We start from the raw sequence: 24,996 nt of genomic DNA, 5'->3' as shown, positions 1-24,996 counted from the left end.
ACAGAACTGTAAATCATTTTTATGCTTTAAGTTAAATGTTTCAGTCCCGAATCTGGCAAGTATTATATAGCAATTTGGCTTGTTAAACCTAGTATGAAAAGCCTAGCTTAGCCTCTAACTAGGGATAAGAGTGAAAAGTATTCATGTTGAACTTCTTCTCAAACAATGAAACAGAGATAATATTAGTGCATGGCCCTTAGCATTTTTCAGAAAGTATGTGTGGATTAATTCTAATAGACTCCTTGAAAGTCATCATATTTTTCTGGAAACATCCATGAATTTAGGTAGAATGTAACTTTAGTAAAGTGATTCTCTCTGACTCTTTTCTGTGAGTAGAGAGACCTAAAAACCCATGCATTAGGGAAAATTTTCTATTCTCGGTTAATCTTGGAAAATGCAAAAAGGCATAAGCATCCAGAGAAAAGCAGGAAGTGAAGGAAATATTGATTGATGGAGCCTGGCTGTCCAAAGCAGCCCACTCCTCAGGGAGTTCCTGTGCTTCCAGGAATTAGTTTTCCTACAGTCAGAGGATGATAGTGGAGAAAGACTTATTGGTCTGTGAGTAGTAGAAATTAAGCTAGGCCAGTTTTGTTGTAAAAAGGGCCCCTTTAACTGGACACTTCTGTTGTCTTTGTTGTTGTTATTATTTTTCCTATTATTCTGGTTCCAGATGGAATAAAAACTTTCCTAAGAATTACCAAACAGCCAGTTGTAATGTCCTACCCAACTTTTCCCATTACCTAAATGTAGCATGGGTGCATGAATAAATACTGCCAGGCTCATTACTATTTTCTACAAGAACAAAACTTACCAAGTTATGAGTGAATATGATAAAAGAAACTTTACCAAATGAAATATAGAACATTTGACACACAATTTAGGATTTAAACATTTCCATTCCTAACGTCAAATTCTGTATTCCTTATCATGACAGGGTCCAATTTGAGTTGAGATTCTACTTTCGGAAAATGTCTTCTTAATCTTCTCTCCTTATCAGAATATTTTTAAAAAGAGAACTTTAAAAAATCTTGAAAGTTATTGGATGGTGGCATGTCACCAACTTCTTTAACTAGAACAGTGCTAATATAATAAAAGCCATCAGGTGTGGGATATTTTATGAAAATGTTTAATTCAACTGTTTCTTTGGAATGTAGTAGTCATAGTTTGGAATTTAAGTTACAGTTCAGTTCTATGTGGTTTTTATGCTACTCAGTGTCTGAGAATACAAATGTCATTTAAAGTTAAGGCTTCGCTGTTCATTTTGAAACAACAATTTACAAGTGTCATATTGTCATAGAAAATAATAATTTCTGTAAAAAAAATCTGCACAAAATCTTTTGATGGTACAAAACATGAAGCAATAATATACCAGTAAAATGAAAACATTTTACTACAGAAAGTTTTATAGATTTTCATAAAGAAAAAATATGTTATTTTACACCTTTAAAAATTACAAAACAATCTAAAACAATATAAACTGAACATTTTGTAACACTGCCTTTACAAATTAATAACTTTATAAACATATAATTTTTAAATATATTTATCAGTGCAAGATACTTTAAATTTTAAAGTTGCAGTATCATTTTTCCTTGGTTGAGGACAACTTTAAGTCTGTTGCCTTTAAAAGCAAAAAACAAGTCTTTCTTAGTGCTTTCCTTCTGGTAGGATTATATCAACTAAATGAATGCCTCTAGGGACAAAAAACTATTCTTCTTTCATGGTGATCAATACTTTCCTGGAAACAAAAGGCATTCTCAATCCAATTTAACTAAGATGAATGGACTGTCTCATCTATGATGCAAATGTGACTCCCAACAAATGTCTTTGAGTGAGACGTCTAGCAATGAGGGAAGGGAGGAAGATCTAAAAAATCTCATGTCCAACATGGCATGATAAAAATGCACCAAAAACCACCAAAGCTTCTTTGGGTTAATTCATAGGCTGCCTGGTAAGATATTTGCTTCCCTGTGCTGTGAGAGGCTTAGGTGTTGCCAGCCCTAAGGCAGGCTTATTTTTTGCGAGCTGCTGGAAATTTCTAGAAGCATTCATTTAAGTCTATTTTTTCAAGGCTGCTATTATGAATTTTGTAAACCATTTGTTTTGACTTTATGTTTTCCCCCCTCTTATCTTAAAATACTTGACTCCCAGGCATCAGGATTTATAGTTTAATTCTTAAATTAACTGTTATTCCTTCCAATTCCCTTGTCTGACTCAGTAGCAAAACAGGAAGGTTCTCTTGGGTCATTTTTGCATATTTGGATAGAAAAATCTCATGCTTTTGGATATTTGGAAGATTTTATCCAGTTCTTCGTTTGGGTCTCACTTGAAAGCCAATTTGTATTATTTCTTTCCTCAACTTACCACTATTTCTACTAAATGCCAACATTTCTATCAGAGGTCATTTTGAACAGAATAGATAAGGAAAAAAGATACTGTCACTTTAACCAGTTAACAAGAAAACCAAAGTTAGACTTTGGAGGGCAAAGTTAGGAATTTCCCTTATTTATTTATTTTTAAACATAAAGTCTAGCAAAATCGTTTGCCATTCCCAGCAGGTTAAAGCTGCAAGTTTCTTTTCTGGACAACGGCAAATCCTCCAATTTTAAGAGAGGAAAAAAAGACAGAGAGATAGGAGAGAGAAAGAGAAAAGAGTTTACATTTGAAAATACATTCCATATGAAAGAACAACAAGAGAGAATATTGCAGCTTTATACAAAAGGGTCAAGAGACATGAAATTGAACTACAGAAAAAGCAGAACAATTAAGCCACGTTGCCAAATCTTCAGAGCCCTTGCCTGCCCGGAGGGGCTGACGTCTCACACGAAAATAAACTTTCTTCTTAGTCAGTGGGCCACTAGGGTTTGATTAAAGAGTAGGGCTTTCACCAGCAAGAAAGAGAGTGGGTCGTTAATGTGACACAATGAACCAGTACAAACAAAAAGGCACTTGAGAGGACATAGACTAGCCAGTGCCAAGGATTTGTGTTTTTGTTGTTGCAGTTGTCAGCAGTACACCCAGTGGCCAGCGGTGTTCAGGGATGGCACCGTTTTCTGTATGGAGTTCACAAGCACGAGGTTTAGTACAACACTGGAAAAACAGCAAGAAAATCGGACAGTATTGCTTCGTAAACAGAGCTGATGCACTATACTGGTACTGAGGCTACAGTACTTTAAAAAGAAAACAGCCTAATCCTTCTTTGCCTATGCACGACGCGGGCAATTATACACAAGTACAACTTCAGGAGTCCACTGATAAGCGGTGATTCTAGTATATTCTGGGCACTGGGTTTCAGGTAGCATGTCCATCCAAAGGGCCACACGGAATACGCTTGGTGCCAGCATCTTGGATTTTGCACAGTTTCCAAAAAGAATCCATAAGTGGGGGGGGCGGTGGGGAGGCAGGAGGGGTTGAAATGAATGATTATGCAACCATACTTGGTCTCAACACCAGCATCTGATTATTCAAATGAAACCAACAGGAAAAAAGCTGACTGTACATGAGTCCGATGGTGAACACAGCTCCTTGTCCATGTCTGTCGGCCATACTCATTGAAGCTCCTGAGAAAAGCCTGGCTCAGTGGTCATCAACACACTTCCCAGCCTGTATAGTGAAAGATCAACAGCTCCCCAGCTCACTCCTGTCCTTCCGCTTCCATCCTCTGACTGTCTTTTCATCTCTGTCCGCCTTCATGCCTCCGAATAAGTACTCTGTGTATTCAGTTTGTCTTTTTTCAACTTCACACCATCCACAAGTTCAAAGTTATAGTTCTCCAGGGCAGACAAGTTTCTTTCTGACATCCCATTATGCCAACAGGCACAGTACAGCACGACCCCACACACAGCCCCCAGGAGGACCCCCAGGGCACTCATGGCTATGATGGTGATGAGGATGGGGTCTAAGGTCTTCAATACATTGCCTGGCTTCCTGGAGATGTTCTTGTCACCTTCTCCTTCACCTTCGTATCCTGGTGTGCTCCCTATGGAAAATAACAATATTGTCTCCATGAGCACTGCCAACGGACCAGATGAAAGCAGACAGAAAAATAGAAAGAAACGAAACAGGAGCAAATTGCACACCCCAGTTTTGCCTGTCATGTCTGACTCATTGTTGGGAATAGAAGTGTGGGAGGTGGTAGAGGGGAGTGGGAGGTGGTAGTGGGGAGTGGGCGCTGGGGCTTCTGCCAGACTGCTTAGCACGTGGAAACAACCTGTTCTGGATAAACTGGGAGGTTCCATGCTCATCTAATTCAGATTTCATGCTGCCCCATCTGTCCTAGATTGTAATCTGTGTTTACAGTCCTTGGCTAGACATGTGGTCATTAAGTTTTGCAAAATGCTTAGTCACACGTTAGTCTACCAAGGGGATTTTACCATTCCCAGTGCATGTACCTAATCCCAAAACAGTCACGAGAAAAACCTTCATGGCTGCCCTTCTACGTGGTGCTGCTTCCAGGATCTGGCATGGTTTATGCATATGTTTGTTCTCCCATATGGAAAATCTTCAAGTCAAACAAATTTTGCCCAAAGTCTACAGTAGTTTCAGTAAAGAAGGAGTGATTTTTTTAGAACAAGAGAATGCTTGCTGCTGACATGTAAACAGAGTGTGGCTCAAATCGAGAAAACCGTGTCTGTCATGCCGAACAGAAGACATTTACTAATAATCAGCATCTTTGCAGCCCTGGTAGTTTAACTGGAGACAGTTGCACTGCTCTGCAGCTCAGCCACTGGGGACTTGTTTTCTTTAGAGTGGAATGGGAGAAATTGTTAACATGGCAGCTTTGAGCCTAATTACCTGGTACTAGAAACGGGATGAAAATGTTAACGCACAATGTGCCTGGGGTTTACTTAATGGTGTTCTGATCAACAAAGATTCCAATCAAAGAAAACTAAAAATATGAGATGCAAGTCCCTCATCAAGAGAAAACAAGCCTTGGGACATAATAATATTCTCTCCCTTGATGAAATATTGTTTTGAAACAACCTCTAATAAAGTTTATATCTCTGTGTGGACTTGGTAATGTGTTCATATTACTAACAGCATGGTGCCATATTTATTTGTCTCTATGAAGTCCATGACTGGCCATAGAGTAGGATCCCATTTCTAACGGCAACAGATGCTGATGTGTATTGATGATCAGGGTGCAGCACTACCCACAGCAGCTGTCAGTGATGCTGGAGCAAGTGTCCAACAGCCCACAATGCTGGCTGGGAGATGTGGAAACTTCTGGGAATAGAGTTATACTGGGCAAGGCCTAACTCTGATCAAAGGTCTTGCATTTGATCACCAAGCAGCGTTCAACAAAAACACACATTTATAGTTCATCAGGCTAAAGTGTGAGCCTGCCAACCAATTAGCTATGCTACTTAAGTTTCAGTCTCACTATCTGTAGAATGGGGATAAATACAACCCCTAGAGCTGCTGTGAGGATTAAATAAGGTAAGGTATGTAGGATGGGTACAATGGCTCATGCCTGTAATGCCAGCACTTTGGGAGGCTGAGGTCAGGGAATCGCTTAAGCTAAGGAATTCGAGACCAGCCTGGGCAACGTGGTCAAACTCCATCTTACAAAAGACACAAAAATAAGTTGGGCGTGGTGGTGTGGCCCTGTAGTCTGCTTGGAAGGTTGAAGTAGGAAAATTGCTTGAACCTGGCAGGTGGAGGCTGCAGTGAGCTGAGATCACACCACTGCACTCCAAGCCTGGGTGACAGAGACAGACTCTGTCTCAAGAAAAAAAGAAAAGAAAATAAAAAGATCAGGTATGTAAAGTGCTCAGAACATACTAGCTCTTCAATAAATCCTTCTTATCATCATCATCGTCATCACAAAACCAAGGTTCCAGTAGAGGAAGATGGGAAAAGATGAATTAAACACAATGGTTTATCTCAGAAATTGGGCTCTGGTCTCTTAAAGATCCTAGCTGGATATCAACTAGAGACAATAATTTTGGTTGGTTTCAAATAACTGTATGGAAATAGTCTTCACTAGTTTTCTGTCTTTGTAGTGATAAACTCAGTGTGTCTGAGCTGATTATCCTTTATGTTCCACCTCTAGACTGGGCAGGGAAGGGCCAGGGTGAGCACACTTCCCAGGCTCAACCAAGTGTGTACAAGCAGGAACCATCACCGAGGCTCCCCAAGTCTTATGGGCAGCTCGGAAGTGGGTACTCTGTGGGCACAATCCGATCCACAGCACCAACCCAGGGCCATGGGCATAGATGTTTTTCATTTGAACTTTTTGACATTCTGGTGTATTAGAGTTCCACAAAGTTGCTTCATAAACACAATGAAAGCCATAGTAAAAAAAATTTTTTAAAATTGGTCAGCAAGACAAATTTACCTGTTTCATCAATTTTAATTTCTGGGTTCTTTTTATCCAGGTCTGCTGGTTCTGACAAGTCAAACAAAATTGAAAGAGATATTTGAACTGCCAACAAAATATAATGCACCAAACTACACAAACCTTTAGGTACATACACACAGACACACACACACACACACACACACACACACGTCTCTACTGGGCTCCTTTTGGATTTTTTAGTTCAACCAGAACCCACCAAATAGATCAATAAATGACCAGGAAATTGGTGATGTGATGTCACAACACTGCCTTTAAGGTGCCATATCTAAATCCAGGCAGCACTGCTGCTAGCAGAGTCTGTTGTTTTAGGCCCACAAGGGTGGGCTGGGTGTGCTGGCTCATGGCTATAATCCCAGCGCTTAGGGAGGCCAAGGCAGGAGAACTTTAGGCTAGGAGTTTAGGACCAGCCTGGACAACATAATGAGACCTCTACAAAAATAAAAAAAATTAGCTTCCCAGCTACTTAGGAGGCTGACGTGGAAGGGGAGCTTGCGCCCAGGAGATGGAGTTTACAGTGAGCCATGATGGTGCCACTGCACTCCACCCTATGTGATGGAAGTGAGACCCTGTCTCAAAAAAGCGAAAACAATAATAACAACAAATTTTAAAAAAAAAGAAGAGAAGGGGAAGAGACATGGTTTTGGCATCTGAAATGTGGAAGAAAAATCCGGTGAACATAGGTTCTACTGAAGTAGATTTGTACATATGGCGACCATCCTATAGTTTGCAGAAAACTGCTTCCTAAATTTGGTGTGTGTTACTTTCGCTTCTCGAATAGGATGTCAACTCTTTGAGGGAAGAGACTGTGTCCTGTGTATTACAAAAATAGATAAATACATAAAATAGCTATCGAAGAAGTAAAGTTCCGGTATCCCTGTGGTACTAAGTACACAGCAGGAATTTTTGAGTACTTTGTCCACTGCTATATTCCAGCATTTACAACAGTGTCTAGCACATCATAGGTGCTTTAATAGATATTTGTTGTATGTATGAATGAAAGATTAATAAATAGTTGATAATCTCATAGCATCCACACCCAGATGTTCAAGGATGCATATTTGATGAATCATTGTACAATTTTCTTACACATATTTTTATTGGTAGCAATATAAACAAATAAAGTGGTTTAATGGCGCTCTAGTTGTGACTTTCCCACTACAATGCCTGGCAGCAACTACAGCTAAATGGACAAATTACAAGAAAAGAAAAAGTCCCATAGATATCTCAGCTGTGTTCCTCCCTCCCTCCCTTCCTTCCTTCCTTCCTTCCTTCCTTCCTTCCTTCCTTCCTTCCTTCTCTTTCTTGCTTGCTTTCTCTCTCTTTCTTTTCTTTCTTTCCTTTTCTCCTTCTCTCCCTTCCTTCCTTCCTTCCTTCCTTCCTTCCTTCCTTCCTTCCTTCCTTCCTTTCCTTCTTTCCTTCCTTTTCTCTCCCTTTCTTTTTTTTAAATGGGGTCTTGCTCTGTCGCCTAGGCTGCAGTGCACTGGCAAGATCTTGGCTCACTGCAACTTCTGCCTCCTGGGTTCAAGCAGTTCTCCTGCCTCAGCCTCCCAAGTAGCTGGGATTACTACAGGTGCGTGCCACCACGCCCAGCTAATTTTTGTATTTTTTTTTAGTAGAGATGGGGTTTTGCTATGTTGGCCAGGCTAGTCCTAAACTACTGGCCTCAAATGATCCTCCCACCTCGGCCTCCCAAAGTGTTGGGATGACAGGCGTGAGCCACTGCGCCTGGCTCAGCCATGTACTTTCACTGGAGCATCCGCATGCTGCTTTGCATATGGTATGTGGTCAGAACTTGTCGAACTGAATTGAATTTCGTTTCTTTGTTTTAGTATGTGGAGTTTGCTCTTACATCCCAAAACAACACCATCATCATTCTCACTTTGGAATGGAGAAGTGAAGATATCACAGACACTGTGTTACTACATGAAATACACATTTTAACAGCAGTGTAGATATGGATGTGGGTAATTTGTAAAGGAGTTGCAGCTAAACTATTAAGCCTTATCATTCTTGTGAAGATTTGCTAAGTAGGGTGGCGCTAAGCAGATTCCCTTTAATAGTATGAAGAAGCAAGCCTTTATTCATTGCTCCTTTTTTTTTTGCCCAATTTCTTCAATGGATCCTATCAAATTATTGCCACTTTACGGATTATATATATTCAATATATTATATAATAAAAGCTTTGTAAGTTGCTGAAATGACCAAACTCCCATTACAGCCAACAGGCCTCCTTTGTCTTAAATTTGCCCAATAGGCTTATCCCATTTTGTTATAATTAACATCGTATTATATAATGATGTATAACAAAAGTTTCAATGTAGCAAATGGAGCTTAAGATTAATTACCATGCTATTACACTGCTATTAGTAATGCTATTTGTAATTATATATCAAGAACTAGGGAATATGAATTGGTTTTCTATGTCTTACATCCACCTAGTACAAGAACCATAAAGACCAACTCTGAAATACTAGGCCAAGTTTCTGAATTTCATTCAAGTCTTTTAAGCCATTTCAGCCATTTTAAAAGTCAGAAACATCTACTTATTTGTAATAAAGCAAAGAATTATGGCTTCTATCGTTCATTAACAATGTATTCTTAATTAAACTTGTCCTGATCAAAGTTTGTAGAGGCTTGCTGTTTTGTTTATACACTCAGATATTTGGAATTATCCAATGTCTGACTTTCCGTTGTTGGTCAAAATGTTTCGGTATGGCATATACAGCTTGTAAGCTGGGTCTTCTTAGCTATAATCTTTGGATTCTGCATTATTTGTGGAGTTTTGTAGGTATCAAGCAGACATTATGAAGGACCTAGGGTAGGTGACGGGACAGCCACGGGGGTAAATTGGGCTGATTTTATGCCCTGTTGCACCAGAATATGCATTTCCTATGATGTGCGAGAGGTCACACGGAAATTCTAAGTAGAAATGGGCAAAACAAAGACCACCACTTTGGCAAGAGTCTTGCCCTGGGCAAGTACTCCATTGGTTTCTACTTGCTCATACTTACTTGCACAATCTTCCTGTGAAATGTGGTTATTAATACTAATGTCATCCACAGCAATCCCACCAAGGTTTCCTTTTCCGATTTCGCCCTCGAAAATCACCTAACAAAATAAGATCATTTTCACAGTATTGAAATGCTCATCTCACGTGGCAGAGTTTACAAATGCTTGTTCAGCTCCCGCTATGACACATAAATTAAATTCATCAGGTTCAGTGTAAGCACACACCTCACTCATCAATCCACATTAGCTGCCTGGTGATGGCATGCACCTTCTCCTCACACTCTCTTTTATAATACGAACTTTAAAATGGGAGAAAGCAGCAAACAAAAGGAATAATACATTGTGAAAGCCCAGAAGTAGATGACATGGAAGTCCTTTGCGTTCTTTCTCAGCAAATTGGTTCTATTCCTGCAATATAGGAGACTGTGAAATCTGCTATGAAGGTGGTTATCATTGCACCACGCTGGAAATAATTTCAGAATAATTCTCACATCTCATTTGCACAACCTCCAACATATCATCTCAGTATTCCTGCAGCCACTGCCCTCCCCAGCCTTGGGAAGAGGTCATACCTGATAAAGTTTCAGAGACTTGTGGAGCAAGACACGCCCTTCCTTCCAGTGGTCACCTTGGTGTCCAGTGACCGTCCAGACCACCTGATCGTACTCCTCTGGCTTCTGGTAGCGCAGTTTGACCCTGAGTATGCCGACGTGGGACCCAGACATGTGATACCAGAAGGTCATGCAGTGGGCAGAGTTCTGGGAATAAACCACAGGGCTCACCAGGCGAGCCACTTTGCCCTTCTGATTTTCATCAGCTTGGGAATAGATGAAGTTGCCATCTCCTGCTGTGACAAAGAACTGTGTTAGGGAGAGTGACAGGATTACCACACTTTTATCTCTCTTATTTCAAGTCTCACTAATCAAAAGCTTCCTGCTCTGAGTGCTAAGAACTCAAATATGTAGTGGAAAGGGAGAAGTGTGCATACTTGGGGACCTCATGGGCACCTGAGGCCCTGCTCTCAGCTCCTGCAAAATGGACATTTGATTAGTGGAAGGCTGAGTGGCACTAATTACGATACTACTTATAATGGAATACATTTTCATATGGACACAGGCTATGGCTCAAGCTGGCATTTGCACCATCACAAGCAAACTCTGTCTGTGCATAGCCTGGACTGAAAACGCCTGGCTCTCTAGGAAGAAACCTTATTTATTTACTTATCTGTTATGTTTAGACACTCCTGTTGCCCAGGTTGGGATGCAGTGATGCGATCATAGCTCATTGCAGCCTCAAACTCCTTGGTTCAAGTGGTCACCCTGCCTCAACATTCCGAGTAGCTATGATTATGGGCCCATGCCACTATGCTCAGCTAGTTCTTAAAAAGATTAATGTTTTTTTTTAAGTAGAGATAGAGTCTTTCTGTGTTTCCCAGGCTAGCCTCAAACTCCTGGCCTCAAGCAATGCTCCCACACTGGCCTCCCAAAATGCTGGGATGACAGGCATGATTCACCACACTGGGCCTAAGAAACCCTGTTTTCATGCAACTTTAAGATCGCACAGCAGCATCCGTGTGAACACATGCATTAAATGAAATCATTGAGATGTATTTTTATTTATCATTTGAGCAGCAGGAATTCTGATTGATGAAACTTCTGTCACTATGACTCCTTGATAATCATAAATCTGTAGTTTTTCCTAATAATGTAGTAATCTTTTAAAAAAACTTTTTCAAGTTCAGATTATTTTTCCCGTAGTTTGTTTTCATCGTTTTTGTATTCCTTAAACACACCTGAGAACTTGCATCTCTCCTGTGAGCCCTGCTCCTGTTTGATGTGGGCTTCTGGCTCAAGGAGAGGAAGGTTGCCTTGTTGAGGTTCATTGGAAAATGCCATTTTGGCAACACAGACACTTGCTGAACTGCGAGGACTTTCTCTTGGCTTTGCTTTTAATGACACCCACTGGGAACATTTCCTCCTGCCACCACCCGGTCTAAACACACAACTCATGTTTCACTGTTGGCTTTGCAAGTAGAAATCATCTTCTCTAACGCCTCACCTGATTAAGTGTGAATCTGCTGCTCGGGCCTCAGTGGGCGGCAGGAGGCTGTGTCTGTTGCCCAAGAGGCTTGTGTGTTTGCAAGGTGCTTTCTCACTGTGCACACGTGGGCACACACTCCTCTCTGCTCGCCTGTGTCATCAGTGTCCAGGTGGATGTGGATGTGTTCGCAGGCAGTTTCCTTTCCTTACCTGGCTGCTTATGTGAGAGCCCACCCGTCTTCAAACCAGTGGGTGGAATCGTAAGGGAAGGGTGTTCACAAGTGGCAACTCTAGCCACTCTAGTAGGTTTGATACTGCAGGATGAATGTCTCTCTTGCTTTCCGACCTTGCAGGATGTCCTCTGTGACTGAGCTGATCCATTCACACTTAGAATTTGTTTTGCCCACTAATTTATCAAGATGTGATCACCTGTGTGTGGGATGGTGCCATTTCACTGTGACGAATCCACCAAGATGGGAAAAAAATACACCCATTGTGCCTCCGTCCCCCTAATCTTATGGAAAAAAGACTGAAATTGGCAATGCTGCTGCCATGTCTTAATCCCACTTATTGAGCTCACTGCTCGAAGTTTATTGAGGCCAGTCAGAGAATGGGTGTTAGAAAGAAGGAGGGAAGTGGACGTAGGTAGAGGGATACTCTCCCATTGGACATCCTCACTCAACTGCACCATGATCACTTCCTACTCACAACCAGACAGCGAGTTCCTCAAGCACAGGGACTCCCTCCTTCATACCTGTATTTCCAGTGCCCAACACAGCATCTGCCAGGTAACAGGGCTTCTCAAATGATGCCTGTTCAGTGCACTGGGAGAGAAGCCAGATTTCAAGAATCCTCTGCCTAAGGAAGTTCTTATGGTTCCTGCCCTCTCACACTGTGGTCTTTAAATATGCTTGTGTGGCCAGGTGCGGTGGCCCATGCCTGTAATCCCAGTACTTTGGGAGGCCAAGGTGGCTGGATCACCTGAGGTTAGGAGCTCGAGACCAGGCTGGCCAACATGACGAAACTATGTCTTTACCAAAAATGCAAAAAGTAACCACGCATGCTGGTGGGCATCTGTAGTAGCTCCTACGTAGCTGTAGTCCTAAGTAGCTGGGAGTACGGCTACTTGGGAGGCTGAGACAGGAGAATTGCTAGAACCTGGGAGGTGGAGGTTGCAGTGAGCCAAGATCACACCACTGCACTCCAGCCTAGGCAACAGAGGCCCTGTCTTAAATAAATAAATAAATAAATAAATAAATAAAATGTGCTCGTGTTGCTCCTCTGCTTAGAATTCTTCAGGGGCTGCTCACTGCCTGCAGCCTATCCACACTTCTTCACAAAGAGGGAGCTGGCAGCCCCTCCAATGGACCTTTTATCCGCCCCCATCCTGTTTTCCTCCTGGTCACTGCATCACCAACTTAAGGTGTGGTATAAAGAACCAACAGTGTCCTGCCCAAAACACACACATACACACACACATGCACACACACACACTCACAATAAACACCCAATCCACAAACTTCTGCTCTACTCAGTGAAAATGGAAGGAATCCAATTTCATGAATTTCCTTGTCAATCTCATTAGGCAAGGAGGTAGCTCCCAAAGTCATGCATACTCTACTTCTACCTAACTACTTCCCATACAAAAGCCTGTGCAAAGCATACCAAACACAAACCAGTAAAATAAGCCTAGCTCAGCTGGTGTCTGGACAGGGCTGTTTTCCCTGACCCTTCTTCCATCATCTTTTACATGGTCCGTTGTCACTGGCCTCTTCCATTGGAAGTCCTCACTGAACTGCACTGTGGTCACTTCCCAACCATGATCAGACTGTGAGTTCCTCAAGTGTAGGGACGTCTTCCTTTACACGTGTATTTCCAGTGCCCAAGACAGTGTCTGCCCTGTAACAGAGCTTCTCAAATACCACTTGTTCAGTGAACCAGGGAGAGATGCCAGACTTCAGGAATCCTCTGAAAGGAGGTACCTAGTTCCATTCTTAGAGGTCAAATGCAGAAAACCAAGCAAATGGGATGCCTTTCAATATATTCAAAATTAAGCAGCAGGATATTTTACCTAGCTAGTGTTCATTTTCTTTTTAAACAACCCAATCTCTGGTTTGCAAAGTTTCACCAAATAATATTGTAAAAAAGCACCATCTACTCTCTAATGTCAGTCTACGCGCGGGAGCTTCGTGGAGGGCTCTTTTCATCTAGATCTTTTCCCTGTTAACAAGTAGTTCCGGCCTTTCAGATGTTGGGCTCACCCATCTCTCTGCACAAATGATTGTGTTTCTAGAGCTGCAGGGGCTCTTTCTAGTCGGAGCTGACCTGGCACAACTGCCAAGTAAATCTGGGTGGCTGAGAGAACAAAAGAGTCCAACCTTTCTGAAGGAATCACACTTCTCAGCTGTTAATCTAAGACAAGCCCTCTTTCTCTGATACTCTAACACATAAAGCACTGATATTTTCCCTTTCAAGGGTTTTATCACAGTTCTGGGTCAGGAACTCTGTCTTCATTTTCTCAATTAGCACTTTACTTCTGCAAGCCTTTTAGCTTTTGTCTCTGGCTAACATAGCTTTTAACCTCCTTTGAATGTCAGATCCTACTGAGCCATTTTGCTTCACTTTGCATCCATTTTTCCACCATTACTGCCTTCATTTTGGCTAATTGCATTTAGTTAATTTGATGCCATTTATATGTACAGTGCCATTTACAGTCAAAGTATTTTAAGTTTTCTAAAACTGCCTGTCTTAAGATTCAATTGAAAGTGTCTCAGATTTGAAGGAGTCCAATTTTATCCAATTTCCTTGTCATTCTCATTAGGCAAGGAGGTAACCGTGGTAGAAGGAGGCCTATTCAACCTATTTAATGGTTATATTCACTGGGAGAAAAGTGAACCACAAAATGGGAAAGGCATGAAGTACCCTTGGCCCAGCCATCAGTCCACTGACTCACTCACCCAAAGAGCCAAGATGGGGAGAATGTAATGAGATTTCCTAGCATCAGTAAATGCCCCCAGGAGTACCTTTTGGGAAGCCACTACCTGAGCAAGCAGTGCTCTGTAAGTATTTCCGAGTGGGTGCAGAAGTTCGTGGATTGGGTGTTTGCTGTGAGTGTGTATACGTGTGTGTGTTTGTGTGTGTGTGTTGGGCCAGACATGGCTGGTTATTTATTTCTTTATTTTTAATTTTTATTTTTTTCTGTTTAGAGACAGGTTCCAGTTCTGTCACCCAGGCTGGAGTGCAATGGTGCGATCATAGGTCACTGCAGCCTCGAACTCCTAGGCTCAAAGTCCTACAACAGACTCTGAGTAGTTGGGACTACAAGCGTGCACACTTATGCTTGGTTGATTTTTAAAAAGTTTTTATTTTGTAATGTCAGTGTCTTGCTGTGTTGCCCAGGCTGGTCTCTAACTCTCTAACTCAACTGATTCTCCTGCTCTGGCCCCGCAAAGTGTTGGGATTACAGGTGTGAGCCACCATGTCCTGCCTGCTGGTCCTTTATACTGTACCTCAAGTTGGGCAGTGAAATAACTAGGTGGGTAGCAGAATGGGGGCAGAAAAGAGAGTTCACTGGAGAAGCTGCCAGCTCTTTCTGTCTCCCAACCCATTCCTCCCTCACCAATTAATCTTAGGAAGAAAGTAAGGCAGGAGGTGGTGGGAGAGTTGTGAGCTAGCACATGGTGAGATTTCTACCTGCTCAAAGGAAATACACTAGACTTTAAATCTTTCCCCAGTGAGTAAGAATCCCACGCCACCTTGCCCCACCTCCCCTTCAAGGGTGTGGAGAGAGCAAGCATTGTGAATTGTTTCTTTAGTTGTAAAATAAATGAGATGACATAAATATATGCCTGGACTTGTTTGAAAATAATTCAGAGTCAGGGATGACAGACATAAATTAAGTTTCCTATGATCTGATAATTGTTGAAGCAGGGTCATGCATATAGAGAATTCATTCTACTATTTCTTTTCCATTTGTGAATATGGTTGAAATTGCCCAAAATAAGAAGTTCAGAAAAAGTATAAGATAAGACCAGTTGCAGCGGTTCCCACCTATAATTCCAGCACTTTGGGAAGCTGAGGCGGGTGGATCATGAGGCCAGGAGTTCGAGACCAGCCTGGCCAACATGGTGAAACCCTGTCTCTACTAAAAATACAAAAAATTAGCCGGCTGTGGTGGTGTGTGCCTGTAATCCCAGGTACTCGGGAGGCTGAGGCAGGAGAATTGCGTGAACCCAGGAGGCGGAGGTTGCAGGGAGCGGAGATAGTGCCATTGCATTCCAGCCCAGACAACAGTGAGACTCCGTTTCAAAAAAAAAAAAAGAGTATAAGATGAATGCTAATGCATATATCCTTGCCCAGTTGGCTGTTTTCAAGGAGGCCAATCAGTGGCCAACTTCAAGGGGCATTACTATGATTTGCCCTATGCTTCTTTCTACTAGGGAAAGAAACATTGTTAATTCCAGAAAATAAGGGCACGTGTGAATGCCTGTAGTATTTCCTACCCCCCTAAATTCACAGACATTAGAAGCCCTCCCAGTAACACAGCCTCAGAATCAAAGAGAATCTGCAAAGCCATGCAGCCGAAGTGAACTCCGTGCTACCTGTGTGATCCTGAATGGGTCCCGTCTTGCTGGTCAACACACTCCACTTGAGCTGCACGTGATTGTCATGTTCCCAGTGGCAGAAGGTCTTGTGAGAGCCCCAGCCAAATTCACAGTTAAAACCATGTGTTGGAAACTCTTCAGTGGGTGGGAAGCAAAAATAAGAGACAAGCAGAGAAAGACACATTTGATCATTCAGGGTCACAAAGGCCCTTCATTCATTCATGGAAAGCACGATTTATACAACTTTATGTCTGTTTGAAAATTCTGGGAAAGCCAGGATTACCAAGAAACCAAAAGATGCATGGAGATGTCAAAATGTTTGCAAAATCACATTTAGTAATTTCTTTAAAAATCCAGCTTTAAAAGGATTATGGACTGCCTGTCAAATTGGGTTTACATAAAATTTCCAGGAAGGCTATTTTCTAAAGCACGTATATTACATTTGCAACACTCTCCCCATTTCCACCGTATTTAATATGAAAGCCATTCTGTTCTTGAGGATAAATCATATAAGTTGATACCCACCAATGAAAAGAATCTTAATTAGAGATTGACCCATGAAGCCTCAGAAGTGGAAAGTAACTTGGCGAAATGCCTCACCCGGGAGGTTTTCTCTATTTCCACCTCACCAGTTCATGCTTCAGGTCTTTAATGTCAGGGTTAGAATCTCTTAAGCATTTTAAGATTATTTTTTTTCTTCCGTGCTTTCTATAAAGTCGATTAATTTAAGTACAAATTTCTGCTTTTTTAATTTCTAAATTTACATATAAATTGTTCACCTGGCTTAAAACCTCAATGCAAGGTCATCTAAATCCAAAGTCCATTTCAGTAGCTACCCGTTTTTTACTTTACTTTACTTTTTTTTTTTTTTTAATGTTCAAAAGGCTTCCTTAGGAATCTGAAAAGACAGCGTGAATGAATTCACGGGAATGACTTGTCTTGTGTGTGCCCTACAAGGTGCTGTTGGACTACGGTGTTTTTAAAACCCACAGCCTGACTTTTTACGCAGCCTCTTTTTGAAAGGAGCTGAACTTTTAAGTATGGGAAAAATGAAATCATCGCTACTTATCCCAAGTATGACTGTTGTTTTCGTAAACATAAGCTAACAACAAAAAAATTCTAAAGATGAAATTCTCAGGTTTCTGCCCCCTCCTTTCATCTTCCCTATAAAGAACGAAGCTCACAGACACAGCTGCTTTCCCCGGTGACGAAGGGCCTCTAGGCTTGTCACTGAGTTTAGGCAGTCCACGAGATGGCAGCATTGAAACAAACAGGGAGGCGCCTGGGGCGTCTAGCCCGTTGAACTTAAAAACAAGCCTCAAAAGAATCCCTATGAACAATAAGGGAAGTCTGGTATTAGATGCTGTATTAGGGTCAGGCCAAGACCTTATCTCCTTTTGAGCTTCTCTTTAACTTGCTCGTGTTTAATACAAAGTATCTCGCTTTCTGCTCTGAGCCTGGTCTCCACAGCCCCTCCCCCAATGGCAGGAGGAATTTTAATGGGAAGATTTATGGAATAGATAAGAATGGTTTACTTTGCATTTTTAGCTTGTAAGGAACCCTTTTCTAGGGCTAATGTCAAATTTTGGAAGGAATTCGTCATAAGAACTACCAAAAAGGAGCAGTCTGGATTCTCCCAGTGATGCTGTGACCTCCCAAAGGGTAGACAGAGCCAGTTCGGGAAAGTAAGCTAGTAACCTATGTGATGTGTCTAACATGGGTACTTACATTTAGTGCAAAAAGGCTATATTTTTCACAGCTATAGTGTCATCAGAGAGATATATTTCAGGTTTAGTCTATCATAGCCATGAAACAGGACTTCTTAAGGCATGGGAAACCCACTCCAAAATTTACCACACTTCTCTGCAGCAAGATTGAATTATGTAGACGAAGTACAGTCAACTGAACAGTGACTGAATGATTGAGCCACCTTGGATGCCAACGTCCACGACCCCGAAATGTATTGTTGCATAATCTCATGTTCGAAAATGTTAATATCGGAACATGTTAATGTGTGTGTGGTATTGATTTTTCTGCTTAAATACACTTGATAAAACATGCACATTCAGGATAATGAAAGCCACCCCAGCACACACAGTTCTGCCTATATTTACCTTGTTAATGCATTACATTGATTATCTATAGAACAGAAAACGACATCATCCTTTATTGTGGCTATTCATATTCTGATGATATCATAAAATGTAGGAACTTGGATATTTTTGAAATGACCAAGACATGGAACCACTTTGCCTGAAAAAATGTTTCAGGCACTTCTTGCTTCAGAGAATGACAGTCTGCCTTTACCTTCCAGTGTCCTTCCTCATCCTGTACATTTAACAAGGTGAATTGCTCTAACTTTTTGTATTTTACTGCCCTTTTATCCTCTTGTCTTGATCACGTAACTTGTGGCAATTTGGTTATTTAAAGGATATGTTTTTAAATCAATGCCTTTTGTTGGGGAGGGTTATGGAGTGACCTTTCAGCTTGGCTAGAAAGACAAACACACAAACTACCCATAAACGTTTATAAAAAGGAAAAAGAAAGAGAGAAAGACAGAGGAAAGGAGAAAGGGAGAGAGAAAAGAAAAGAAAAAAAGCAAATGAATGAATGAAACAAACATATAGGACTACTGACGTTTACGTTTTCAAAATATTACCCAAGCCCTGGAGGGGCACACAACTCTCATTAAATTCAATGGGGGTAATTCAGCTAAATCCCTTCTTGACTCTTAAAAATAGCAGGAAACAATATTCTGAACTTAAAACAAATTTATAGCCTCTGAGAGCAAGTACCAGCTGTGCTTGCCAAACCCATCTTGCCTGAAGTTGGATCATTAGCACCACATGTATGCATAAGGATTTAATTTTTAAATCTGGTATTCCAAACTTCTATAGAGCAGGTTAACTCACTTATTCATAGACTAGTCTTTCAGTCTAAACAAGCAGAGGTGCTCAGACCCATACAATCTTAGGTGATGAATATACTCCAAGCTGCTGCAGGAATGCTGGAGAAGCCTCAGAGGGTTAGAGCTCTCGCCAGAGAGAACTGGATTAAAAATATAAGGATCCCATCACTTGCTGGTGGAGCGTTAACCAGCTTTTCTGCATCTGATTACATAAAAGTATATAAATATTACATGCTCATGGAGTTTATTATGTTGATGAGAATCAGCAAGATGAAATCGTAAGACTCTGAGTTGAGTCTATAATGGCAAAATGGAATTATGATGAAGGTTGTGAGGTCTCATTGACTGCTGCTTGTGATGACGCTTGAAGAATCTGAATCCTGCAGAACAGTGTAGATCAAAGTATCAGGAGACTCGGGCCACTAGGTCAGCTCTTCAGAGTCAGACCTGACCCCTGGCTGAAGCATGCTCAAGTCCCCTTGCAATATTCTGGGCATTGACTTAGCGAGGAGGTTACAATCAACAGAACTCCTTCCAGGAAGGTCAGACAGTCCATTAGCCACAAACAGAGACTTGGAGTCCAGATTCATGACTTAGACAATGGAGAAACAGGAAAGTAAGTCAATTTGCAAAGGACTCTGCACTGACTGTGAAATTCAAACCGGGCCAGACCACCCCGATCAGTAGACCCGTGTGGTTTGAACTGAACTTGTTCAGATGGTGATAGCAATAGGTCCTACTGTTGTAATTTGCACACCTGCCCCCTGATCACAGTAGACTCTGTGACAGGAATGACTGGCCCCTCTGAGAAGCCATCCCTCAAGTGACCTTGAGATCGTGCACAAATCAAATATGTTAACAAAACCACTCCTGCTCTGACAATATTGACCTTCAACATTCAGGGAAGATTACCTAGATTTGGAACCTGATATAACTTTCCATTTTCTGCACAGCTCTTGTTCACTTCTATTTTTTTTAACGATCCCTACACCCTTTCATAGTCAAGGAGAAGAGAGATGAAATGAAATAAATTAGCTGGCAACTTCATAGTGGCTTTAATTACCTCTCTGGCAAGAGAAGAAACTGCAATAACAGCTAAAATGTTTGTTATGTGATCAGAACTTCATTTATTCACCTCACCCCTCTTCCCTATCCCAGAAAGGACATAGAGAACCAACTAGTGGTCATTACCCTTTATCCACAGAAAATCTTCCCAAGGGCTAAGAACTTACAGGAAAGGTACAAAGAAAAGGAGAGGCAGGGCTGTTCTCATGAGTACCTTCAGTTATGGGAGGTGCCTGCACAGTCTTTGAAAGCCACATTTTACAACTTAAGATGTGTGTTGGGCTACATCATTTTCTGAATTTAGGCAGTGACTCTTCTGTTTCATGTCTTGGTTTTGTAGGAGGTGTCTGGGCTGTGTGGTAGCAGGAATTTTGTCAACCTGAACATGCTATAGGGCAGCTGGGGGTTAAGTCTGACCGAAGAGAAGTTTGTTTTGCAGTTTAATCAGGTCAACAGTGACGGTGTCCTTTAAGAAAGCATACTAATTAGGGCGGCCCTTTCTACTTTCTGCCTAGCTGGGTAGTGTCATGCCGTTGAGGAAACATTGATATACACCACACGCCCCATTAATAAATGACTGCAGAGGCCAAGGCTGAGCGAGCTGCAATAGAGGAAATGGGAGAATGCTGGAAAACTGACCTGCTCACCTTACTCTAATGATTAACTTTAAAGTATTTAAAACCTCTGATTGCTTATACTGACTGTTTCCCTTCGTGTATGTCTGCCGGGAAGAATTTTACAGGATACTAACTAAACACAAAGGCCAGCGAGAGGAAGGCCACCGTTTAACCGTGACTGGTCCCCGATCGACAGCAAACCAAGGGCTTTAAAAGTCGTTACGCTTTTCTATTAATAAAAGGATGAGGAGGTGCTGTTCCCAAGGGTGTGCTTCTCTCCGTGCACAATTATAAACTGTGGTTTCCTGAACCCCGTTTCATGGCACGCCCACTGGAAACGCTGTTGTAAAACTGCCAACTCCATGGCAGGCAAAACTGACAAACTTTGCCTGTCTGGGTTTTGCAGGATTGCGATGAAAATAAATAGTCGGGCTGTGCTGCCTGTGAGATTTCCTTCTCCTGTAGTTTGCAAACACAATCCATGTCCTAGATGTGCTGCGTTTAAACAAAGTATGTTACTCCGTTCCTTCAGTGGAGAGCTGGGATTGTCACCATTTGGCAATTACTGATGGAGAAGGAAATCTCACTCCCTGCTGCATATACATGTGGATGAAAGGAAAGCAATATTTATGGCTCATGCTTGGAGACCAGATGCTGTGTGGCATCTCTCCTTCTAGGACTTTCCGGGAAACTGAAAGCGAGGAGCGCAGCCGCGGAGAGGAGAGAGGTACATGGAATCTGCCACGTTTCATATTTTATTTGATACCTGATTGTATGGTGCTGTCTATGACTGTGGGCTTTTCTGTGGCCAGCACAGTGGTGCCACCTGAAAAACAAAAACAGCAGCATGCAAAAATAAGAAAACGGTAGAGAATATGTAGGAGAAAAATGTACACTTACAAATGTCTATCAGAGGCAAATATTTTCCATAGAAAAATCCTTTTAATTTCAGTGGTAGCAATTGTTTCCCTTCAATTTTGCTCACCACAATATCAAATTCAAATAAACCATTTTTTTACCTATTTCTTTTAAAAATTTACAAATAAAATAATTGTCTAAATTAACAAATAGAAGTTGTGTATATTTATGGCATACAATGTGATGTGTTGGTACACTTAGTGGAATGGCTAAATCAAGTTAGTTCACGTATGCATTATTTCATAAACCTACGTTGGGCTTTCTTTATGGTGAGAACAATTTAATCTCTTAGCGATTTTCTTTCTTTTTTTCTTTCTTTCTTTCTTTTTTTTTTTGAGATGGAATCTTACTCTGTTGCCCAGGCTGGAGTGCAGTGGCACAGTCTCGGCTCACTACAACCTCTGCCTCCCAGGTTCAAGCGATTCTCCTGCCTCAGCCTCCTGAGTAGCTGGGATTACAGGCATGTGCCACCATGCCCAGGTAATTTTTGTATTTTTAGTAGAGACAGGGTTTTACCATATTGGCCAGCCTAGTCTTGAACTCCTGACCCCAAGTGATCCGTCCACCTCAGCCTGCCAAAGTGCTAGGGTTACCCGTGTGAGCCACCGTGCCCAGCCTGCAATTTTCAAGTAGACAACATATCCTAACACCTTTCTTTACAAAGCATCCAGAAGGCACCCAGAAACTGGGACTTCACTCCATGGGCACTCACTGATTCCCAGACAAAGCACAGCACACAATTGCAACAGTGAAAAGCAAAGGCCTCTGCAAAAGCAAAGGTATTAAACTTGACCTCAACCTCTAATCTTTAAATCGTTTTCCAAGGTTTCAGGTGTGTGCCTTCAGGGAAGCTGCAAGGCTAGTCCCCACAATCTATTTTAAAAACTGGAAAACTGAGGGTTTAAAGTAAGGTGCTATGGGTTCCTCCTCTGTTTGGCTACTGGAGCTATTTACTTTCCTCAAGGACAAATACCCTGCCCTGTATGTGGTTTGGAGAAGCTGCAGGAAGCAGCAGGAAAAGGAGAACAGGAGAAACATTTCACAGTCCCAGTTCTTGTGAATAAGAACAGGAGAAACTTGTTCACAGACTGAACAAGTAACACCCTGAGTGCTGTGAGTTTCCAATGAGTGCAGGCCTACTGCATCTCACTGGTCAGGGGATAGGCTGTAACCTTGTCTAGTGAGACTTAGCTTCACCTTCTCTTCCACCTCTTTACTCACCCATTTCCCACTGTTCATCATTATACTTCTGTTGTAAAGTAGTGTTCTTAAACTTGCCCAACCATAAGAATCACCAGAACGCTTGTTGAAATTGCAGTCTCCCATCCACCTGTCCTCTCCAGACCTAAATGAGAATTGGAATCTCTAGGCGTAAGGCTTTGAAATCCGTATTTTTTTGAGACAGAGTCTTGTTGTCACCCAGGCTGGAGTGCAGTGGCGCCATCATGCACTGTAGCCTCAAACTCTTGGGCTCAAGGGATCCTCCTGCCTCAGCTTCCTGTGTAGCCAGGACTAGGTGTGTGCCACCAAGCCTGGATGATATATATATATATATATATATATATATATATTTTTTTTTTTTTTTTTTGAGACAGTGATCTCCCTATCTGTCCCAAGCTGGTCTCAAACTTCTGACTTCGAGTGATCGTCTCGCTTTGGCCTCCCAAAGTGCTGGTGTTACAGGTGTGAGCCACCATGCCCGGCCAAAATCTGTATTTTTGAAAGCTTCTCAGATGAGTCTTATAACCCACTGAGTTTGGGAAACAGTGGTTTGCTGTTTATTACATAGGTGCTTGAGAAAGCTATTTCTCCTTATGTCTATCCATGATGCAGATTATGGTTGGAAGTAACCTGTTATATCCAGATACAGTATTGAACCAATTCATGGTAAGTGAATAGGGTGGGCCCATGACTACCATGGAAAGTTCTGGAGGTGGTTACAGGGTGCCATAATTGTGCACTTCCCAATAATATCATTCAATAAAGATTTGTGATGATCTTTATTCGGGCCAGGCCTATCTGGCAGTTCCCACAGATCAGAAATCATGTTACATTTCCATAGCATGAATCAGAGAGCCATAAAATTGTGCTCTTGGAATGGTCTTAAGATTTCTAGGCTAATCAACTGCAGCACCAAGTCACGGTACCTCAGTTCTCCCAGCAAATATGCTGGATGAGTGGTCACATGTGTGCAAGGCCTCAACACGGCAGGCACTAAGAAGAAGGAATTATATGTATTATGGGTTAAGAAGGTGAATCTATAATGGCAGAATTGGAGGGAGGCCAGAATACATTAGCATTCTGTTCCCTGTGGTCTTATAGGAGAAAGATTCAAGGTGAAAATTTGCTTTTTAAAACTGATATGCATAATCGGTTTTGCTATAGGTTAGCAGGCAAATTCCACTGTTGGGTATACACAGCTCCAACGTAAAATTTAGCTGCCTGGTGCCTTTGAGGCCAAGTGTATTATCTAATGACTTCCAAGGCATTTGCAAATGAGTAACTTCAGGGAAGCATCTTCACCTTGGCTACCAGGTCTGGGAGAGCACATTCTACTCCTTTCCATGCATTTGGTAGAGTACACCTGGAATTCGGCGTGGTTTGTATGTAACAAGCATTTCACTACAATATTTCTCCCCTCTAGATACAGGTAGGTCACCCTAGGAGAATAAATTAAATCAACACCTGTGCTAAGGAACAGACAACCCCTAAAGACACCATTGATCCCAATTTCCATGTTCCACCTATCAGGGTTAAAGCAATAACGCTCTTGGTTTGGTTTCATCACACTAAACATCCAACGTTTGTCGTCCTGACAGTAAAGCCTGTGCCAGAATTAGCAAAAAGGATGCAAAATTGCTCGTGAGCATAGGAGATGTGTAGTTTCCACATAAAAAGGTGTCTGGGTTAGGTGAGGTTTTTGCCCCTTGCAAACAATGGCATGTGAGCACATCCATTTTCAGAAAAGAATAGCAAATAGTTTTGTAAAGTACAAAATGTTTTAAAAAGAAAAAGATTGCCTTCTTACAATAAATGGATATGAAGCATGAGAATGTCTTCTAAAATGACTTCTTCTTGATGGAGGTGTGGGACAGGCCTTATCAACATCCTCAGCGGTTCTTAATATATGAGAGTATTTATAGAATTATTGAGACAAACGTGCTGATCTGGGAATAACTCTTTTTCGCCATGGTAATATGTAAAAAGAAAAAAGTCAGAATGAACTTTCTTCTGTCTACCAAAGAAATAATTTAAACGCTGTAGGTAAAGCAAAACCTTACAGTTTTGAAAGGTTGTCAGTGTTTCCACTATAAATGACCCATTTTCTGTGGTTTGTAACTCGCTGCCATACACAATTTGCTCCAGGCTAACATACTTGCCCTATTTCATTCAAAGGCTTCAGTTTCAATTGATTCAGTCATGAACTAATGCAAAAATGAGAAGGCTGGTTGTTCTGATATGAGGAGTAAAT

At 41.6% G+C, this 24,996-nt stretch overlaps 1 protein-coding gene across 7 annotated transcripts in view; it reads right to left on the bottom strand.

Annotated features, from left to right (window-relative positions):
* Positions 1 to 1,105: 1,105 nt before the first annotated feature.
* NRP1 (neuropilin 1) overlaps positions 1,106 to 24,996 on the bottom strand; it is a 158,134-nt gene continuing 134,243 nt past the window's right edge. For 3 of the 7 annotated variants that reach the window (XM_011956183.1, XM_011956186.1, XM_011956188.1), the window contains 6 exons: positions 21,373 to 21,432; positions 16,014 to 16,151; positions 9,946 to 10,217; positions 9,376 to 9,472; positions 6,341 to 6,391; positions 1,106 to 3,979 (listed from right to left, as the gene is read on the bottom strand). In XM_011956183.1, the coding sequence (XP_011811573.1) occupies positions 3,690 to 3,979; positions 6,341 to 6,391; positions 9,376 to 9,472; positions 9,946 to 10,217; positions 16,014 to 16,151; positions 21,373 to 21,432 (908 nt within the window). In that variant the 3' untranslated portion in view covers positions 1,106 to 3,689. Of the gene's footprint in view, positions 3,980 to 6,340; positions 6,392 to 9,375; positions 9,473 to 9,945; positions 10,221 to 16,013; positions 16,152 to 21,343; positions 21,433 to 24,996 lie in introns of those variants that run through there. The other 4 variants (XM_011956185.1, XM_011956184.1, XM_011956187.1 and 1 more) reach the window with 4 other exon arrangements.

This window comes from Colobus angolensis, unplaced genomic scaffold (genome assembly GCF_000951035.1).
Source record: "Colobus angolensis palliatus isolate OR3802 unplaced genomic scaffold, Cang.pa_1.0 Scaffold41, whole genome shotgun sequence".
Taxonomy (NCBI): Eukaryota; Metazoa; Chordata; class Mammalia; order Primates; family Cercopithecidae; genus Colobus; species Colobus angolensis.
This window is presented reverse-complemented; position numbering and strand designations above follow the sequence as displayed.